This window comes from Enhydra lutris, unplaced genomic scaffold, assembly GCF_002288905.1.
Source record: "Enhydra lutris kenyoni isolate GAN:26980312 unplaced genomic scaffold, ASM228890v2 scaffoldscaffold60, whole genome shotgun sequence".
Taxonomy (NCBI): domain Eukaryota; kingdom Metazoa; phylum Chordata; class Mammalia; order Carnivora; family Mustelidae; genus Enhydra; species Enhydra lutris.
The window spans coordinates 8,119,882-8,142,780 of NW_019154144.1; the positions used below are offsets into that span (position 1 = coordinate 8,119,882).

A 22,899-nucleotide genomic window follows, 5' to 3' on the forward strand; every position below is an offset into this window, starting at 1 on the left:
AAGGGTAGAGTCTTGTTTCTTTAAAGGCTCAAAGTGCATGATGAAGAGACTAGTCTGGCTGTTTGAAAGAATCTCTTCCTTCATGCTTTTCCTGCTAAGCAGGGCAAGGAGAGAGATTTTATGGTTTGTCCTAAGGAAAGCTGAAACATACTTCAGAAGGGAAGCTAGGTAAATATCCAAAAGTTAATATTTCAAGAAGTCGATTGACCAAAGGATTAACTTACAAAGAGGCCAATTCACCTAGGATTCTAAATTTACCAATTTATCCAAATCTTGCTTTTAGGAGAGTCTTCCATGCATGTAAACTTATAACCAAAACATATTCTTTTTCCAAATACATTTTTCCATGATGATACTAAATGTTAAGCCATTTTCATTAAGTTTTAGTTTTTAACAAATCGAACATTCTTTAAAATGCTAAGGTTATAATCATAGGAATGTATTCAAAGATTTAGATTTCAGCAAGTTAATTTCCCAATGAGTTGATTTTCTACAAATTGATCAAGAGTCTTTCAGAGAACATTTAATGTCAAACTCGATGTTTTCCTAAATAATGTTTCTCTGTTTCCATACTTTCTCCCTTATGTCTCCCATCACCAGATAGCCTTGTTGGCTTTGGGAGCAGGATCTTCTGTCCTATCTCTGTCTGACTGACAGAGTGTGTGTTCTGGTGAGAGGTTTCCCTTAAGGGATCAAGCTGTCTGTGTGTAATGAGAAACAAGGGAATGCACTGATTGGAAAAAGAAGCAGAGAGAAATAGAAGTGCTATGGTCTGAATGTCTGTATCCTCCCCAAATTCAAATGTTGAAATCCTAATGACTCATATGATGGTATTAGGACGTGCGGACTTTGGGAGATGCTCAGGTCATGAGGGTAGAGGCCTCATGAATAATATTAATGCTCTTATACGGGGCACCTAGGTGGCTCAGTGGGTTAAGGCCTCTGCCTTTGGCTCAGGTCATGCTCCCAGGGTTCTGGGATCGAGCCCCGCATCAGGCTCTCTGCCTGCCTCTCTGCCTACTTGTGATCTCTGTCAAATAAATAAATAAAATCTTAAAAAAAAAAAAAAAAAAAGACCCTTCAGAAGTCCTTAGTCCACTCCCATGATGTGAGGACACAATAAGAAGGAGCCATTTCTGAACCAGAAATCAAGTTGTTACCAAACACCGTATCTGCTGGTACTGTGATCCTAGACTTCCAGACTCCAAAACTGTGAGAAATAAATTTCTATCATTTGTAAGACACCCAGTCTGTGGTTATTTATTTTATTTTATTTTTTTATAGCAGCTGAAACAGACCTTAAGTAAGGGGTCATCAATTTTCTGACTCCTAATGAATCAAGGAAGAAGACTTCCACCATGAAATAGAGTTGACCACAGGGATATGGCAGAAGTTTTTGATAAAGACTTTAGAGTATCTTTTCACAAGAGAGGCTATCTTTCTCTGAGGGATAGAGATCCCCTAAATCTGTTGTTGTTGTTGTTATTTTATATATAATAGTGCTTTGCAATAAAACCTATTGAAATGTATGCTAAAAAATACAAATGTCCAGGCCTTATCCCAGACCTACTAAATAAGGGTTTCTGGGCATAAGCCCAAGAATGTGCACTTTTAGTAAGTTATTCACATGATTCTTAGACAGTTTGAAAATTAAAGGACCACAACTCTACATACTGACAAGCAACTAGGGACAAGGCAGTGCTGGTCAGTAAAGGAAAGTAGGAAACTAGAAGGGTCAAATACTGTTCCTGTTTGCGGCACAGTGTCATAGGTACTAAGCTTGAGTGGGCCTAAATTAATCAAAGAATCAACTACCAGTATGCTAATGGTGACAGTAAAGCACTGATGATTACTCAAAACGTTGCTGGGGAACCACCTATGGGCCTGTCTACCAGGAGCCATAAAGTTCTGATAAAGAGTTTAGCTGAATTCTCAGCTTCATATTCTAACTGGAGATAAAAGAAGCCTAGAATGCCATATCAGAACCTGAAAAATAGCTACTGCTCATCAGAGACAACATGGCCTAATTATCCTTAACTTGCAGTCATCTGGAATGGTTAAAACAGACTCTAGTCTTCAGTGAATGACTATAGATCTTTGCTCAATACACCAGGAAATTCTTGGAGGTAGGCAGCAGGTTCTTCTGGTGAATGTAAATATGAGGGGTTAGAAAATGCCCACCCAGTAACCCCGAGAGAATAAAAGTTCAGTGCATTTTATTATTTCCCTGAAGAAGCCCCTGCTTTCTGGAAGGGTACTAAAAAGCCACAGAATTCTTCTACATTTTTAAGAGGTACCAGAAGATTCACAACTTATATAATGGCACAGCTGAGTAGGTGAAAATATATTGCCCAACTTACACTTGCCCTTATTTCCTTGAAATGGGTTAAGGTTAATTTCACAACAGATTTGTTCTAATAAAACTTAGAGCTCCCTCTAAAGTTCCCATTATTAAGGAAAGAGAAGAAGGGAACTAACACTTTATCAAGAGACATGCTTACTGTGTTAGGCACTATGCTCTTTGTTTTATACATTTCTCTAATAATCTTTATGACAATCTTGCAAGAGTGCTTAATTAAGTCCATTTTACAGATGAGGAAATTAAGCCTCAGAGAGATGAAATAATTTCCTTAGTACCTCATAGTCTGAATTGAACCAGGACAGTCTAATTCTAAAAGCCAAGTTTCTGGGTAAAGTGGGTTACACCCACACCACTGTCTTGCCCCTTCTTTTTCCACTACACCACCTTCTCTTTCAATAGCTCTACCTTCTAACTTGCTTCTAACCTGCTTACTGTCTTTCCCTTTGAATCAATAATGGGCTGGAACTTCGGACCGTGTTCTTTATCCTACCCTGCACCTGAAATTACTTGGAGAACATCCTTCTGCTGAGCATTCATTAAACCCTTCTCCTCCCTTGGCTTCTGTGATACCACTCTTTTCCAGTTCTCCCTGCTCCCTTTCTCGATAATTTTCCTTCTCAGTTACCTTCGCTCAATCGCCTCCTCAGCTAACACCTCAAGTGTTCCATCCTTAACCCTTCTTTCCAGACTGCGTATTTCTTTCCAAACAATCTCACACTTCCGTCACTGCAGGTCACGCTGATGACTCTAAGATTCTCTATCCAGAGAGACGACTTTCCATAGTCTACAGCCATGTCCAGGTGCTTGCTGATCACTATCATCTGTGCAATACACACAAAACGAAACTCATTTCTTAAACTCCACCTGCTTCTGATCCCTACAGTGCTGTTCACTGTAATTTCTGTTCAAAGGAGAGTCCTTAATCTTTCTCCAATCTGCTCCCAGTCTCACCCGAGTGTCCATGCACTCACAATATCTGCATTCCTATAAATATCTCTTCAATCTGTCACCTTGCCTCCATCCTCATGTACTACTGCCCAAGCTGAACAACTCACTTTCCATTACTTGGACTGCAACAGACACGTCCTATCTGGTTTCCCTGCCTCAAATCCCACCCACCCTGGGAAAGCCTTTCTCCATGGGGGAAAAGGCTTTTAAACTGTATATTAAATACTTCAAAAGCTTCCCACCACATATAGGAAGGTTCACACACGTACAAAATCCTTTGTTATCGAGGCCCTGCTTATATTTCCAATCTTATCTCTCTTTTAGTTATTACAGACCTACTGAACTAACCGCAGACCTGGGGTGTCTTTCGATTGATCCGGAGGGATTCTATCATTATTTGAAAATGTGCATATCCCATGATCTAAAAATTTCACTCCATGTGCACTAGAGCGGTGGTTCTCAAACTCTGGTGTATATCTGAATTATCCGGAGAGTTAATAAAGAACTCAGAAGTGGCAAGCTGGTTGAAGGATAGGGCTGGCCTTTGTATTTTTATGAAGTTCCCTACGTGATTCTGTTACCTACCAAAGTTGGAGGACCACTGCCCTAAAGCAAGGGCCAGCAAGCTATAGCCTGAAGCCCAAATCCAGCCTCAGGCTGTTTTTATAAGCCAAGATTTGTTAGAATAAAACCCTACCTATTCATTTAGGTATTATCTATGGCTCCTTTTACACTCTAACAGCAGTATCAAATAGTTGCAGGAGAGATCAAATGGCCTGCAATGTCAAAAGTATTAAGTATCTAACCCTCTACAGAAAAATTAGCCAATTCTGGAGGAACACTTCATATCAGAAGACGTGTATAAGTATGTTCCCTGTGGCAATGTTTGTCACAGCGAGATTTTGAAAAATCCTCAATCTACGTAAATAGGGGAATAAATAAATAAATAAATAAAGATATCTCTCTGTGTGTATATATCTACATATTCTACTATATACATAGTATATAAATAAAATATAGTAGTAAATAAAATTTATCAGATCTTTATGCCTTAACATGGAGAGAATAAAAAAGGATGATACATACAATATATTTTTACATGCATTTTTAGACACAATATCTGTTAAAAGGAATTTAAAAATAAATTAGAATGGTATATACCAAAGCCATGATCATACTTGCCTATAAAAGGGAAAGAGACAGAAAAGGGAATAAAAGGGTCCTGAACTCTATAGATAGTCCTCAAATCTATAGACTTCATTAAAACATTTGAAATAAAAAAGTGACAAAAATTAAAGATTTGCCAATACTAGAATATATTGTTTGCCTTATTATCCTCTGTGGGTTTTATTTTATTCAAAATTAAAACCACAAATAACCTAAAATATTCAACTATAGGGAAAAGGAATTGAACATTAATAATCCAATGCAATGAAATATAATGTAGCTTTTAAAAATACACATGAAGAAAATATAACATGAGAAATTATTGGTTTAATTGTCCATGAAATAAGGATAAAATTATATATATATATATATATATATTTTTTTTTAAAAGGGTTATCCTTATTTGTTCCTTTTTGGGGTTCATTTATTTATTGGGTTGTATTTTTTAATCAATATAACATGCATGCAAAACTTTAAAAAAGAGGTCAGCAGTAGATACATTTGACTTAATATTTATCTTTGTCTTTTATTTTCCAAATAGTATTAAATGAATACATATTACTTTAAAATGAAATGATACTTAGGGCACGTGGGTGACTCAGTTATCTAAGCGTCTGACGTTGGCTCAGGTCATGATCTCAGGATCCTGGGATAGAGTCCCCAGTCAACAGTCAGGCTACCTGCTCAGTGGGAAGTCTGCTTCTCCCTTTCACTCTGCCCCTGCCCCTCCACCCATCTCAAACCCCCCTCCCCGACTTGTGTGAGCTCTCTCTCAAATAAATAAAATCTTTGAAAAAAAAGAAATGAAATGGTACTCATTGAAAGTGACCTTGTGTGTCAAATAGAGCTAACTGCATAACAGATACTCATTCTACCCTTCTTCCTGCTACTTTACTTGGTAAAACACTAAATTTCGCAGCCTTTCTTGCAAATACAGGAAGCCATATGATGCAGTTCTAGCCAATGAGATGTAAGCGGAGACTCTGCGTGCAGCATATTGGGAAATGCTTTGAAATAAAACAAACTTGACTGGCCTTTACTTTGCCCTTTTCCCTTCACCTACTTCTTTCTACTGAAAAAGAAGGTGAAGCAGGTGAGAAAGTGAAGCAGCCACCTTATGAGCATGGCGAACAAAGGTCATTCATTAAAGAATGACAGAGTGGAACGTCAAGTCAGAAGCCTGGAGGAGCTGCTGTGCCAACCTGGACTGCATCCCTCTAACACTTCCTGTACATGAGAAAACAAAACCAAACACCTTACTCCCTTTAAGCCTTTCTTTTACATACAGCCAAATGTAACCATTTACTGAAACATCTTGCTAAAATTAAATATTAATAAATTATACTGTTGAAAGACACTTTAAAGATTGCCTAACCGATAGTACCTAAAGATCAGAAAAATAATCTTCAAAAAGATTGAAGGCTTGAAACCAGTCTGTATCAGAACAGGGACCAGAAATTCACCCTCACTTAAGTGAATCCTTGTTCTAAAATGTTAAAATCAAGTCCACTTTAATGATCCAGTTTGTAAATTACTTATTTAGTATTTCATATTTCTTTCTCCAAAGGTAACTTTTTTTTATTTGAGAGAGAGACAGCACGCTTGAGTGTTCGGGGAAGGTCAAAGGGAGAAGCAGACTCCAAGCTGAGCAGGGAGTCTGGTGCAGGACTCATCCAGGATCACGACCTGAGCCGAAGGTGGTAGCTTAAGCAACTGAGCCACCCCAGTGCCCCCAAATAGTAACATTTTTAAAAAAAAATTCCATCTATATTGGTAAAAATTTGTATTCATCCCCGTTTTTGCCCATAAGCAAGCTTAAAATTTGAAATTACTCAAAATTAGTATTCAAACTGACATCAATTTCTTAAGTATGTCTGTATAGATAGGTTACTCTTAAAGACCAAACAATTTACAAGGATAAAGAATTAGTAAATTTACAAATAGTGTTTTAATTCATATTCTATCCCCGCCAAACAATTTAAACCCTTTTCTCTAAATATCAACCTAAGAGAAAAACAAAAATGTCTGCATTTAGAGTATGTATCTGAATTTCATAAATATTATTTTTATATAAAGAATAAGAATTAGTATACTATCTTTTGTCCTTGAATAAAAGATTTCATCATTAGATATAGGATTCTTGGGTCCCAGTGCTTTTTGCTCAATATTTGGCTACTTCCACCACCAGCTCCTTGGCGAGATTCCTAACACCTGCTGTTAACAAACTCCTCCCGGATTCCACTGTGTAAGAAAACCCAAAAATACTCATGCATGCCTCTGCCCACAGAATAGAAAGAACCAGTTCCTTAAGCGCCTGAACTTTCATCATGTTCCTTTTCTACTGGTACATGTAGAATACTCTTGGTATTTCTACCATTTTTTAAGTCCTTTAGTGAAGAGAAATATAATTCTCTGCTTCCAGATCTAAACCTCTTAGAGAACCACATTTTTTTCAAGAATAACACAAACTCCTCAAAGGAAAGAAATTTTTTTGCCAACATGAGTATGTTACAGAGTCTGAGGTAGCAGTTAGAAAGCCAATCAATTGCTTCTTACATATGCTGTAAATTATCATAGCAGGTCCCACCAGCACTTGCTGCTACTCTGGCAATGCCCAATTTCTTGGGCTAGCACTGATGATGAGTTATCAAGAAACTTGGAGTCAGAATATTTTATGTTCTGTAGCTAGTATTATATTTTATATTCTATAGGTAGAATTAAAATTCTATCCACAGTTTAGTAAATACAAGGCTTAAAATGGCCCTTGCAGTAACTTCTAACCACCACAAGATGGAGATATGACTCCATGATTTTTTCCTGACTTTCCAAGACACAGAAATAAAGGTATTTCTGGGTTGAAAATAACAGAGGTGTACAAATTAGGTTATTTCTCCCCTGATAATTATTTTTAAAAATATAATATTTTTCTGTATTTTTCACTAAAGGTCTGCACTTATTCAAAGAGCAATCTCTATAATGCTCTGGTCCTCAGGACCTCTGTGAATATATATATATAAGCAGTTAGTTAAGTGCTCTACATTAAAGCTATTAAAAAACATGTTATTTCTGATAGGCTGTATAGAATGGCTGTTGTCATTGCACAGTCTAGTCAAATGGGCATAGATTTTTTTAAAAAGAGAATCGACCTCCACATTTCCAGACTGTGTGATTCTGAGCAAATCACTTAATTTTTTTAAGTTCAGTGTCACATGCATGAAAGGAAATAATATTAAATTTTATCTCATTGGATTGTGTAGTCCTGCCAATTTAGCAGAGTATTGTATTTTCATTTTCATATAAAGTACCCTTGGTTTTTTTTTTAAGATTTCCATGTTTTCCTGAATATTCTTGAAATTAAAATTCAGCAAGAGTTCTAAAGAAAAGCCTACTTCCAAGCATGCTCTAGACCTGGCATAAGCCATGCTTTAGGTCTTCTCTACATTTAAAAAAAATAAGCATTTAAACGAACGAGAAACAAATAAATGTGCTTTGTAAAGTATAAAACATATATAAATTCAAGGAATTTTTCCGGAGGAAAGGCTGTCACTAGGCCAGCCCAAAGAAAAAGTAGGCTGATCAGTACAACAAGGTTTCTTTCATGTCATAGGGTAATTTTATGGGTTCTCTGTTGGATTTTATACATGTGTATGTGAATGTGAATATATGTGTGTGTGCATATCTACATGTGTATATGTATATTCTAGAGGAAATAGAATGGATATGTTTTCAGATAGTTATGAAATATATTTTTGTATTTAATAGGCTCTTTTAGGTTGCAGGAAGTAGACACGCTCAGGTTGCACCTGGACTAACTATTGAGATTCTTTTTCTTCCATTTGGTATGTATCTGAAACTCTGCCCAGCTTTATAAGGTAGAGATTAAGTTGAAGGATCTGCTATAGGATTCCTTACTTCCTAGAAACAGTTCCACTGAACAAAATATTTTATTTGGAACTTGCCACAGTCTTCAAGCATTTTTTGGAAGCTGCCTAAAAAAAAGTACAAAATTTTTTTCCTTCTATTATTCTTTTTGCTTAACTAGCTTTTACTTACCACTGGCATTTGTTCATAAACACAGAAGACAATCTATCTACAACAAAACAAATATGAAAATATTAACAATATTTTATCACTTTTAATTCAACTTACAAAACATATATATAGTTGCTTCTGTACCTGGAGAATTTCCACGGATTTTTTCCATTTTATCTTCTAGAGAAACAATTTGCTTTTCTAGTTGATCATTCAGTTCAAGTTGTGTCTCATAACGAACTTTCCATTCACCACCTGATGGGAAAATGGGGTTAAATCAAGATCATCTTGTCACCTCTCATTTATCTACAACATTAATCAGCTCATTTAAATCTCCTTTAAAACAACATTAATCAGCCCAATCCTACTGTACTTTACTTTGTTAGCAATGTAGATGAACAAGAGTGAACTAATTTTTAAGTTTGCATTTCTCTGTTTGATAGGATCTTTCAGATTGCAGACAGTAAATTCACAGCAGATTACCACACGGTCAGACCTCACTAGGACTATTGTGATTCCTGGTTTTCTCACTCCCTAGGTCCTTTGTCTGTTAGTTCCTCACATACCCTTACAAGGAATTCTATTAAAGGGACTATCAGGAACGTGTTTCTTTCCTTGGAACTTGAAATATCCATACATAACAGCTTAAATAGTTCTAGCTTCCATCCAAAGTCATGTCCTTTTTTTTTTTTTCCTTTGCAAACAAATTCTTAAGTCCTTTTAACAACTACCACTTACATGTTTGCTATGTAAAAAGTACACAATCACATATATAATCACATATATTAACTAACTAATCCTCATTTGAAAAAACTTTGTTACCTGTTCTACAGATGAGGAAACCATGGCTCAGACATGTCAAATAACATTTTTAAAGTGAAAAAGTCAATAAATGGGGGAACTGGGATTTGAATCTGGTTTTATCTGATTTCAAAGTGTATCCTCTTAATTGCTATGCTAATACATGCAGCTGCCTATTCAGGCATCTTCTCTCATCCATAATCAGGTTTCTTTCACCAAGCCCCTTGGATTATTAAGGCCAAAACAATTTTCTAATTGCTATAGGAGGGGAGGAGAATACAGCCTAGAATTAAAACATCTTTGGTCAGCTTCAAGGTGCAAAGCTAATTTTTTTTTAAATCTTGAAAGTCATGGTTTATAGAGAGAAAAAAGTTGGCTTGCTTCTAAACTTTAAATGCTCGGGGCGCCTGGGTGGCTCAATGGATTAAAGCCTCTGCCTTCCGCTCAGGTCATGATCCCAGCTCAGGTCATGATCCCAGCGTCCTGGGATCGAGCCCTTCATGGGGCTCTCTGCTCAGCGGGGAGCCTGCTTCCTCCTCTCTCTCTACCTGCCTCTCTGCCTGCTTGTGATCTCTGTCTGTCAAACTTAAAAAAAAAAAAAATGCTCTTTACATATATGAGACAATTTCTGCTCCATTATAGTTGACAGAGGAATCTAGGTAGGAAGAGTATTAGCACATACCACTGGCCTCAACCTTCTCAGCCCGGCCACACGTCTCCCTTAACCCCCTCACCTCTAGCAAATATAGTGTTCCAAAAACAGAAGCAGGAACACCCTCCCAAACTGAAGTTGAAAGTCATTAATCCAAACGCTTTAGGAACAAAAAGGAAAGAGAAGCCTGAGAGACTGAACATTTATCCAAAAGATACCACTGAGTCCAAACAGATGCAATTATCTATATAACTGGCTAGCTAGTCTCTTTGTAATTGGACCTCTTTCCCCACCATGGGAATGGGGGCTTCAGAGCAAAATCAGAAGCTACCAAAAAATTTAAGAATGTAATTTATTTTTAGCACATCCGACAATAGTCTAGAAATGTTTGCCTCCACTTTAAAATATTATTGATCTATGGGGCGCCTGGGTGGCTCAGTGGGTTAAGCCTTCGGCGCAGGTCATGATCCCAGGGTCCTGGCTGGGATCGAGCCTCACATCGGGCTCTCTGCTCAGTGGGGAGCCTGCTTCCTCCTCTCTCTCTCTCTGTCTGCCTGCCTCTCTGCCTACTTGTGATCTCTATTGCCAAATAAATAAATAAAATCTTAAAATTTAAAAAATAAAATATTATTGATCTAGAGATCCTCAAATATAAGTAAGCCTAGTAGTTAACCATCATGTATTAATATTAATAAGTGCCAGGCCCTGGTGGTAATGATGTCAATATTCACCTTCCCCAATATGATGAACTCACCTCAAATATACGTACACGCTCAAACGTGTAACTCCTTCAGTATACACAGACTGCTCCTAATTATAGGGCACAAAGGACAAAGAGAAAGCATATGGACTGCTGAATTACAGGAGAAAATTTTAAAATAGTAGTGTCTATAAAAAGGGAAAAAATAGACTTATGCTGCTGTGGGGTCACAGGGTGACTTTCATCGGCCCTTGTGGTACTTTTGCCTTTGAGGGCCTCTTCCTCTATATAAAAAAAAATATTAAAAATTCTACTTTACTACTATGTTGGTATAAAGACAAATATACTCCAGACTGAATCATATTCCTTTTTTTCTTCTCATGTGAAAATAAAATATCTCTTTGGCCTCTAAAATTATCACACAAATCACATCAACTTCCTACTTACCCAGTATTTCCTTTTTCTAAAAAAAGACCACACTGATTATTTCTTTCCCTACCACATCTTGTTCTATGATAACCCAAGTACCAAAAATATTAAGGTGTATCATTTTTGTATAATTCTTTATTGGTCTTTAAAATGCAATAATGTTTAAATTATATTTTTAATTGGGAATAAGAGTGGCAGTTAAAAATAGCAAGTTTTTTTTAATACACTTGATACTAAGGGCAGGTAGGAGACATCTGGAACAGCCAAATAAGAGATGTGATGCTACCTTTGAGACAGCCCCAATACACTTGACGCCAAAAAAGATGATACCTGACCTTCAGCACAATAGTAGCCAACCTATAAAGGCCAACAATAAACGTACAAACAAGCCATTATTTAAAATACAGATTACGAGGATAAAAATTTAACAGAAACATTTGTGTCCCTTGGTGGAAAAAAATACCCTGAGCAATACTTCCATGAACCATTGCTCCTTCAGTCATTCTAAAAACAAAGAAAAAAATAAGCACCAATTTTTAAAAAAGATTCATTTTGAGAGAGAGAGAGAAAGAGAGCACACATGCCTGGGAGTGGGGTAAGGGGAGGGGCAGAGGGAGAAAGAAAGTCTCCAGCAGACTCCCGACTGAGCATGGAGCCCCATATCAGCTGCATCTCTCAACCTTGAGGTAATGACCGGAGCCAAAATCAAGAGTATGAAGCTTAACTGACTGAGCCACTCAGGTGCCCAAAACAAGCACCAATTTTTAAAGAAAAATCAAATTGCTTTGCATTATCAAAGAAGGATCTTGGCTAGGATCAGTGCAATGAAAAGCAAAATCAAACCAAAATTTGAAACATTGTAGAAATTTGATTCATGGCCAGTTTTATGAATTGACCTTGGAAGAGGAAGTTCATAAAGTAAGAGAAAATTAAATTATGGGGTGCGTGGGTGGTTCAGTCAGTTAAGGATCTGCCGCCTTCAGCTCAGGTCATGATCCCAGGGTCCTGGGATCAATCTCCTCATTGTTGGGTTCCCTGCTCAACACAGGAGTCTGCTTCTCCCTCTTCCTCAACCCCTCCCCCTGCTTCTGTGCTTGCTCTCTAATAATTAAATAAAATCTCTAAAAAAAAAAAATTAAACTAAGTAAATAAATAAACTAAAAAAAATTTTTTTTAAATAAAAAAAATTAAACTAGGTAGAGTTTTACCTTTTAGATACGGATTTTTATTTATTTATTTATTTGTTTAGCCTGAGATAGCAGTGTTAACAAAAACAAAGCCCCACCAAGCAACAATGCCAAATAATACATTTTTAAGTGTTAAAAACAACACAGTGGAATTGGTTGAAACTTGACTCTGCATAGACTTTAATAATTCAGTCATGTTTAGTTGTGCTGATTGCTGTATTTATAAGGATAACAGTGATGAAGTTATGTTAATTTGCAAAGACTTTGTAAAATAAGAAAATGTTAACAAGGAAAGGAAAAGGCCTAATATGTGGCACTGTACTGGGTATTAGGAATACAAAAATAAGATAGACACAGTCCCTGCAGTCAATCAGCAGTAGGACAGATGGTGGTGAGGGAAAACATACAGCCAGAACATTTGAGAAAACTTGGTTAAGTGGATGCTATGGAAAACACAAAAGGACATCCAGTCTGGAAGATGGCAGAAGACACTGAGAGATAGGGAGGTCAAGATTAAAGAGGCTCAGGAAATGCTCTTGGGGGAAATGACATTTGTTCCAAGCCAGAGGAGGTGAGAAAGGATTTTGAAGCAGCAAGAACAACATGAACAAATGAAAGAAACTTCTGTGGCAAAGGTGTCCCCAACAAAATTTTCAGATTTCATGAGGAAAAATATCCCCAAAGTAGGACTAGTTGAGTCATGTCTCTACCACTTATTAGCTTATTTATGTGATCTTGAGGAAGTTACCTTTTCTGTGCCTCAATTTCTCATCTCTAAAATAAGGATAATTGAAGTTCCTATATTATAGGATATTGGGAGCAGTCATTAAAATATGTAAAATCCTTAGAATAGAGCAGGGCACACAGCAAATACTATAAAAGTTAGTTGATACTGTAATTATTTTCAACTTCTCCTTCTTCTTCCTCTTTCTCTTCCCCTTCCTCCTCCTCCTCTTCCTGTTCTTTTTCTCCTTCTCCTCCTCCTCCTTCTTCTTCATCACATCATCATCATCAACACCAGCAGAAATTTACTGCAAAATTGTTCTCCAAAAGGGTAGCACTATATTGTTAGCAGTAATGTTACAATTTCACTTAAAAAATGAAGTTACAATGAAGTTACAATTTCACTTAAAAAAAAAAACAAAAAAACTTTACTTCTTCAATAGCAACAAATTGTTTCAAGTTTCTTTGAAGAAAGAACAAACTGGATATCTTCCATATGCATAAACTGTCTCTGTTCTACTCATATTTATCTACTGGGAACTTTGTATTTTCTAATCAAATTGCAGAGGATATAGAGGTAGTAAAAATATGGACCTTTTGTCCACCATGTTGGCTACTAATATATTTCCTATAATGCTGTCTCACTTCTCACACCATTTTTTATTTAAGGGAAGGTATTTGTCAAAATGAAACATTTTCCTCAATGATCTATTGTCTTAAACTAAGAAAGGCCTTCTTTAGCTATAAAAGGATATATGCTCATCAATATTTTCTTGTAATTAAAAAAATATTTAATCCTATAATGCATCTGGAAGGTTTTTAGAATTAAGCAAGCAGTGATGATCTAAAGGGATTTTTCTCTAAATGTTATACCAATTTTCCAAACAGAACTTATTGAATAATTCATCCCTTTTCCTTTAGCTCCTTTAAAGGTCTATGTGATGACACAAATTCCAATAAAACATTATTGATAATTGGCTCTTTGGCTCCAATTCTCCGCTCAGAAGCCTCTTCTCAAACTTGGGCAGGCAGGCCAAAGTTCGTATTTCTTGATGGTGGGAGAAAGGACCACATAGCAATGAGAAAGTTGTTGTGGACTGAATGTTTGTGTCCCCCTAAAATTCCTGTGTTGAAGACCTAACCCCTATGTGACTTTATTTAGAGATGGAACCTATGAGGAAGTGCTAAATGTTAAATGAGGTCAAAATGGCTGGTACCCTCATAAGAAGAGGAAGAAATACCAGAATCTGCTGTCTCTGCCATGTAAGAAAACAATGAGAAGGTGGCCATCTGCAAGACAGGAAGTGGGCCCTCACTGGGATCCAAATTGGCTTGATCTTAGACTTCCTAGCCTCTAGAACTATGAGGAAATAAATTTCTGTTGTTTAAGTCACCCAGTTTATGGTATATTGTTATGGCAACCAGAGCAGACTAAAATAAGGATCATTTGGTACTTTCCTATTTCAATAATGGTTCAGGTTTTGTTTGTGATAATCTATTTCCCACAAGTCTCATAAATGAAAATAGTTTTCTTTTTTTCATAGGTAAACAGAAGATGATTGAAAATATGGGAGTTTTTAAAAATTAACAATATCTTGACCCTGAATTTCACAGCATTACGATATGGTTTTAACAAACTAGAATCTCTTTCTCTTCTATCTGCTACTGGCTGAGTTGTGATCACTTCCTTCCTCCTCCCAAATTCATATGCTAAAGTCCTAACCCCAAAGACTCAGAATGTGATCCTAATTAGGGATAGGGCCTTTAAAAGAGGTAATTAAGGAAAAAAATACTAATAAAAAATAAAAGAGGTAATTAAGGTAAAATGAATCATATGAATAGCCATAATCCAGTATGACTGGTTTTAGAAGAAGAGATTAGAACAAACATACAGAAGGAAGACCATGAGAAGACACAGGATGATGGCCATCTACAGGCCAAGGAGAGAGGACATAAAAGAAACCAACCTTGCCAACATCTTGATCTTGGACTCAGCAAGGCATGTGCTAAGGCTACAAACTTTCCCAATTTCATTTTATTCCTGGGTTTCTTTCTAGTGTAAAATCTCTTATATTGAAAAAGGTGAGAATTCTGGTTAAACTGTTATTACTGCCTTACAGTCTTCGGCTGTCCTTCATATAAGTTCGGAATATTTCTTATCAAGGATATTATCAGATATTTTATAGTTTGGGCTGAAATTGGGAGCATAATCATTTAAAAATCCTATTTTTGAACTGATTTTTGCTGGTGGATTTTTTTTCCCCTTAAATAAGCATTTCTTCCATTACTGCATTAAACCACTTCTTAATTCTTTACTAATACAGTTTTTCAACTGATCTCTGGAAAATTCTGGATATCAGATTATAAAAGCTAAAAATTATAATAATTTTATCTCTTCTTATCTAAAATCTACAACTCTTATGTCTGTTCATATTTTATTGCTTGACTGAAACTTTCAAAAATATTAAATTTTAATGGTGGCAGTTGGCATCTCTGTGTTTTTTTGGGTGGGGGGGTTGTTTTTTGTTTTTTTCCCCAGGAATAGGAATGCCTCTAATGTTTCATCACTAAGTATTAGACCATTTTAAGATAAATAGAAGAGTTTTTCTGTTTAAAAAAAAAAAAAGGAACATAAATTGAATTTCATCAAAATATTTTTTAGCATTTACTGAGATGAGTTAGAAAACTATTTGATTTGTGAATATATTAGTTAATAGCCAAAGTGGCTTGTGGATAGAAACCAACCTATAAATAAATATTTGAAAGAGCTCAAAGGACAGGTCCTAGATTTAGATGTAAATTTTTGTGTTGTCAGTATACAGCTGGGATTTAGTAGCATATGATCAGAGGAGATCACCTAAGTAGTGGGTGCATGAGTTCAGGAGAGAACAGAACTGCCTGTGCTGAGCAAATCCAGCCCATTTTTAACCCTAGATGAACAAATGTTCCAGAGCCTCCATAAATCAAGTTTCTCTTCTCTAGATGAAAAAATACTGAGAAACAAATAAGCATAAGCGATGGAACAAAAGGCTAAGAGTGTGGGCTTTGATGCCAGAATGTCTAGATTCAAATGCATATCAGTCACCACTTCTGTAGCCTTGAGAGAGATACTAAGTCTCAGCCTTTTCATCTATAAAATGGGGTAATAATAAGTTTCAATTTTTAAAATACACTTAGAGCTCTACATAAATGCTGATTCTTCTCACTTTTTTTTAAAAAGCCACCTGAACATCCTTTCCTGCTCTTTGTCTTTTCACTGAGCTTTAAGATGAACTTCAGATTTAATAAAAACACAAACCACTTTTGTGCTCACCTCAGCAGCATATATACTAAAATATAAACCACTTTTTCTGCATATAGTTTCCTATGAACCCTAAAGGGCTTCGAGAGGCCACTATAGAAATGTGAAGCCCTTTGAAGTTTATTTGCCATTTAGCCTAAAAATTAATAGTTATAATCCAGATAGACTAAAGAAGTATAAGCAGGTCAGAGTAGAAACAGAAACCACTCTTGAAGAGTTCTGCTGCACATAGAGCAGTGAAAGATGACAGAAGAAGAGAAAATGTGGGGCCAAAGGAGCTTTGTCATTTGTTTTCTCAACAAAATAAATTAAGCCCATCTGTATGCTCTTGGAAAAGATCCAGTGGAGCAGGGAAACCACGCAAAGAGAGAGGACAAACGCTTGGAGTAATGTGCTTGGTAGGCAGAGTAGTTAGGATCTGTCACACAAGTGGAGGAGTCACCTTAGATAAGAACATGCAGAAGAACAGGAGGGAAGGAAGAGGATGTGCAAAGATACAGGCAGGTGGGTAGCTTTCTTGGTAGAAACATGTGGAAATCTTCTGATTGTTTCTCTTTTCTCTTTGAAAGTAAGCTCATTAGCTGATAAGGAGATGGGGAGAAGGGTGATGGAGATTTGGGGACAGTGGTAAGTATGAAAGAATCATCTAAACAAATGTACCCAGAGTGACCACTTGTGCACTATTTCTTTTATAATATGAAAAGTAATAAATTGGGCGCCTGGGTGGCTCAGTTGGTTAAGCATCTGCCTTCAGCTCAGATCATGATCCCAGGGTCTTGAGACTGAGCCCCACAACCGGCTCCCTGTTCAGCAGGAAGTCTGCTTCTTCCTCTCCCTCTGCTGCTCCCCCTGCTTGTGATCTCTCTCTCTCAAATCAAGTCTTAAAAAAAGTAAAAATTTTATTTTTATTATTATTTTTTAAAGATTTTATTTATTTGACAGAGAGATATTGAGAGAGAACATGAGAGGGGGAAGGTCAGAAGGAGAAGCAGACTCCTTGCTGAGCAGGGAACCTGATGTGGGACTCGATCCCGGGATTCTGGGATCATGACCTGAGCCGAAAGCAGTCCTTAACCAACTGAGCCACCCAGGCGCCCTAAAAAGTTAATTTTAGAACATGTTTAATATTGCCCTATTGGCTTCAGGATCAATACAAACGAATTAGCATCATATCAAAGACTATTCTTCATTTGTCTTCTTCATAAACCTTAATCTCATCTCCTGTCATATTTTCAGGACAATCTCTATTCCATCTTTATCAATTACATAACAGTTCTCCTCAAATGGCATTATGTTTAATGCCCCCTGTGACAGATTGTATTTTCCAAAGATGACTGAAATAACATATACCATCCCCTATATTCTTCTGTACTGTCAACTTGTAGAGTTTCCTTCTACAGCCCCTTGAATCTGTGACTGTTTTGACCAATAGAATACAGTGGAATCGATATTGTACCAGTTCTGGGAGCAGTCCTTAACTGGCCTGGCAGTTTCTGTCACTTGTGCCTTTTGAAATGCTTGCTGTTGGGATACATTTTCTTGGAACCCAGGCACCATCTGTGAGAAGCAAAAGCTACAAGAGCCAGGAGTAGGTATCTCTGATAGGCAGTACCCTGCCAGACTCCCAGCCAACAGCCAGTAACAAATGCTGGCTATGTGAGTAAGTCATTTGGGAATGTCCATCCCAGTTGAACCTTCAGATAACTGTGCTCCAGACATCTGACTGTAATCACATGAGACCCCAGTTACTAACTTCTCAGGTGAACCCAGTCAATCCACAAAATTGTGAGATAATTTGCTAATTCAAGCTCCAAATTTATTAGGTGGTTTGCTCTGCAGCAATAGATAACTAGAACTGTTCAATGCTGATGTGGTAGATAGCAGTTGTCATAGGAATAGTGGTACTGGCAGATAGATAATTTAGGAAGAAATGATATGCTATATAATCTTAGCAAGTTGCTTAAATTCCTAAAATCCATATTTCCATCAATGGGGATAATAATAAGGACCTCACCTGACATAGTTCCTGGCTTTATTTAAAGAAGGGGTATATATTTCTGACCCCTTCACCTTAGAGTTTAGCTTTGGCCCATGGAGGAAATAACTTACTTGTCCATCATTTTACCTTTTCTTTTTATACGCACATACCAGTTTCACCCCGTAAGATTTACTGATACCATTTGTTGGGCTTACATTTTACTAATGGGCATGGTTATTGAATTGCATGTGTATCTGTGAGTGTGACCTGCATTGCTGTGCATGTGACCTGTTTTGTCTGTAACTGGATAGATGAGAAAATTCCAGCTAGTCTTGCCAATTCAACTATTTGGTAAGTGCACTCACAGTCTCCCCACCAAAGCCAGTTATATATATCCCAGATATAGATGTGGAGACATAGGAAGCTACTTCAGCCTTAGGACAAAGTAGTGTTCTCCAATCAAGCTTTAAAAGAGCATTGGGTACTTAAGAAAAATAGCATTTTATTTATCATATGATTACTAACTGTGTTTGTTCATGGCTTCCCCAACAGAAAAGTATAAATGGATTTAAGAACCAAAGTCCAGGGGTACTTGGGTGCCTCAGTTGATTAAGCCTCTGCCTTTATAGCTCAGGTCATGATGCCAGGGTCCTGGGACTGAGCCCCTCATCAGACTTCCTGCTCAGTGGGGAGCCTGCTTCTCCCTCTCCTCCCCACTTGTGCTCTCTTTGCTATCTCTGTCTTTCTCTCTCTCTCTCAAATAAATAAAATCTTAAAACAAAACAAAACAAAACTCTACCACCTTAACCTAAGAAACTCCTTTAGCATTCAGTTCAAACGCTGCCTCCTCTGGGAAGGCTGCCTTTATGTCTTCATCCAAGTTGTGTTAGGTTTCCTTAACTAAGTTTCCATTTCTCTTTACATCTCTTCTAATATTCACATTTTGTTTGATACTTTCTCCCTATAGTCAATGAACCTCTTCAAAATAGGGAAAGGTCTTCCATTCAAAGTGTTGACACATGGCAGGGTCTTGATATTTGTAGAATGAATTAATATCTTACATACATTATAAATTTTAAGGTCATATGGATATGTGGGTATGCGAGGGGGTGTGTGTGTGTGTGCACAACACTCACCACACACCCTACCCCCACCTTTCTTCCAATGCAAATAGCCAAAACCTAGCTAAAGATTTTCAAGTTATAGCCAAATCCAGAAGTTAAGATACAAAGGGTATTACTTGAGTTAAATAGAAAACTTGTGGCATTTTGTTATTTACCAAAAACAATAATGTATTGATGTCATGTAATAAAGGTTTTACTAACTATTGAATGAACATTTTGAACTTGTAAGTAGATGAATAATTATGCATTAACAGGTTTGATACTGAAATATTAGTTTTAAAAGTCTCTATAATAAATTATTATTAATGCTGCCAAAAAGCAGTACTGAAACCCTGGTACTATTACTTCCTATGTATTTAATGCACTGTAAGTATCTTGGCAAAATAAACAATAACTATATAAGAGCCACATATAAAAATATTTACTTATATACCTTCATCATCAGTATTGAGTTTGGCTTCCAGTTCTGCTATCTTGTGTCTTATTTCAAGCATTGATAGTTGCACTATATCCCTATTATTTAAAATATCTTGTTATGATCCAATTATAATATATAAATAATAACACATAATAACACACCACTACTTAGGAACAATTTATTATGAAACATCACTTATTGAAGGCATGGTTGAGAATCCGAAATCAGGCAAATGGAGACTTCTGATTACCAAGGTCCATAGAGACCCTAATATGCACTAAAGCTCAGAAGCCCCCTGGTGACCTTTAGAAACCCTTTACTCTTAACTTAAATATGATCCCAAGAAGTTGTTATCTGGTTTCTCAAGGCCTAAAAAATTAACTGGGATGAGAGAATGGAATAGCTAGGGCAACAGGTAACTGAAAATCTGAAACAAAGAGTAAAAGAGGAACTAATAAAAAAAATAAATAAAATATAAATATATATATAAATTTAAAAAATTAAAAATTAAAAAAATTAATAATTTTAGAAAACCCCACATACACACAAATAGCATTCCAGAAATTATCTACTTAGGACATCAGTAAAATAGCACATTAATTATCAAAATATGGAAAAATCATTTATGCAATATGTACTTTTGATTGCCTATTATGTCAAGGCATTGTGATAAATGCTGCAAATACTACAGTGCCTGAATGAACTGAACAATGACACTAACAGTGGCTAACATCCATCGAGTGCTTATTATAAGCTGATGTTAAGTGCTTTACACACTTTTCTTTCAATCCTGGCAACAACCACATGGGGCATAGTGATTTGCACACCAATCTTAGAGTTGAGTAAACTGAAGCTTAGTGGTTCATTAACTAGCCCAAGATCATGTAGTTACTCAGTGGTAAGAGCTGCAATTTAAATTTATGCAGGATTCCTCTAAAGTGCTTTCTTTTATACTCTACTGACTCAGGGGACATTCTCAGAATGCTTACAGCTTAATATTAGGCCAAGAAATAACCGAGCAATTAAACAAGTGTTGTTAGAGCTACAACAGAGGAAAGCACAGGAAGCTTTAGGGGCACAGAGGTGAGTATAAATCTCATGGGGCCTGCTGGTGAGATTGTGGGTATCAAAAAAAACCCCCAAAAACCAAAAAAACAAAACACTTAAAATGTCTCAAAGATTTAATAAAAACTATGATATTGAGTATTTTTTAAAAGTACACAGGAGGAGCATTATTTTTACAAAATGTCACCGTTTCATAACTTCTCCTCAAGGGATATTAAGACAAGCATAACTAAACAAAACCTTTGTTTCTCTGAAACAGAAAAGCTCAATTTAGCGGAACATGAAAATCAAAGACATATTTTAGCATTACAGTATATGCACACCATACACTCCATTTGACCTGATGCTAAAGACAGAAGATCCTACCTCATAATCTGCCTATTTTTATTTTATTTTATTGCCAAACACTTAGTCAAAGAGGCAAATGAATCTTTCCTACAAAACAGTGTCTACAAGTCGCCAGACTGCCGGAGTATTAATCACATTGCTGGCGTCACATCGACCTCAGTGGCTCCAGCTTTCAACAGCAGGGCACACACATGGGCATCTTCTCAGGCGGCGTGTACCTGAACCAGACACCCGCGCGGTAGCCCGCGCGCCGCCCTCCAACTCACTTCAAACGGATTTCTTCCAGTAACTCCATTTTAAGGGGGTCGGTGCTCACACCGTCGAAGTTATCGCCTCTCCCTTCCTCCATACTGTGGGATCAGAAACGCCCCCCTGCCCTTCGTCTTTTACAGCTAAGACCACAAGACCTGAAGGGACATCCAGAAGCTGGGGAGGCGGGTATTGTCAGGAGCTGTTGTCATGGTGTACTCACAGTCGCCGGCTTCCCGGCGCCTCGCAGTGACGTCACAGGGCATCGCCCCGGGGGCGGAGGATGGCTCACGGTCCTAGTGCAGGAATGGGACACAGGCTCCGCCGCCACCGAGTGTAGCTAAAACGTAAAGAGGTCTCATTGTCCTGGAAAGACGGTGTTCTAAAGCGCCTCTCAAGGCCCAAAAGCTGGGGCCCCATTCCTTTTTCCAGGTGGAAGGAGGATGTGTACCAGCTACATGGCTGACTGTAAGGGAGTAGGGACTGTTGGCCTTGGTGCTTTTTTAAAACACTGACCCAGGCCTGATGTTTACTTTACTCTTATCCCTTGTTAGGGAAATGCGGAATTCAAGAATGGCAGTGCCTTTCTTCAAGTTTACTGCATACTACAGGCTCTGGTTCAGAGTGCCTGAGGAGCAGCCTTTGAGAAGGCAGGGCCTGAACTGAGTTTCCAGTACAGATTATTCTTTTGTTTGCCAAATCTGCAGACCGTCCGTGGACACAAAGCTGCTTACAACTGATTGAAGTTTCATGCTTATATTTGTAATCACAAATTTTGCATTCTGCTCCTGATATGTCTGGGCTTTAGTATTATCCCTGGCTCCCATCCATCTTTGAGTAGAAAGATGGGCTGCCTTTACCTCTGACTTCTCTGTTACATTTTCCATATCCTGAATCAATTTAAGAAGTGTGAGCATGGGACATTTTCTGACACAAATCAGCACAAGTACTCTGGTAAAGAATTTCTTTATTCTGCTTATTGCTTTGTCTTTAGTGTTGAGAAGAGTGACCCATGGTAGTGGTCACTATATACATATCGGTTATATCCGTAGGATACTCTTTCAAAGATTTTTTTTTAAAGCATAAAAATCATACTTGGTAAATGCTTGTTTCATTGGGTTGCTGCTTACCAGCATACTTATGGAAACTTGATAATTTGTGGGAAAAATAGAAAAAACCTTTGAACCCATGGTTGCTACACTTAGTTTGTATAAAACGGTAGAATGGTTCATTAGATAACATGCTGGAAATAAGTCAAGTCTTCAATTAAAAAGTGGGTTTTAAAAGAGAGAAGGGAGATTCTGGAAATTTGGAAAGACTGTATTGGGAGATATTTTAAGCATGGGGACAATTTAGAATTTAATTGTTTGAATTGAACATTAAGTTTAGTAAGTAGCACATTTGATTGGTACCTG

At 37.2% G+C, this 22,899-nt stretch overlaps 1 protein-coding gene across 1 annotated transcript in view; it reads right to left on the reverse strand.

The window, feature by feature from the left end:
* Window positions 1-21,584, reverse strand: part of LOC111158536 (coiled-coil domain containing 169) — a 54,588-nt gene extending 33,004 nt beyond the window's left edge. Inside the window, 5 exon segments of the mRNA XM_022520628.1 lie at window positions 8,531-8,553; window positions 8,556-8,567; window positions 8,654-8,764; window positions 19,838-19,917; window positions 21,502-21,584. Of these exon segments, the coding sequence (XP_022376336.1) occupies window positions 8,531-8,553; window positions 8,556-8,567; window positions 8,654-8,764; window positions 19,838-19,917; window positions 21,502-21,584 (309 nt within the window).
* Between the last annotated feature and the right edge of the window lie 1,315 nt (window positions 21,585-22,899).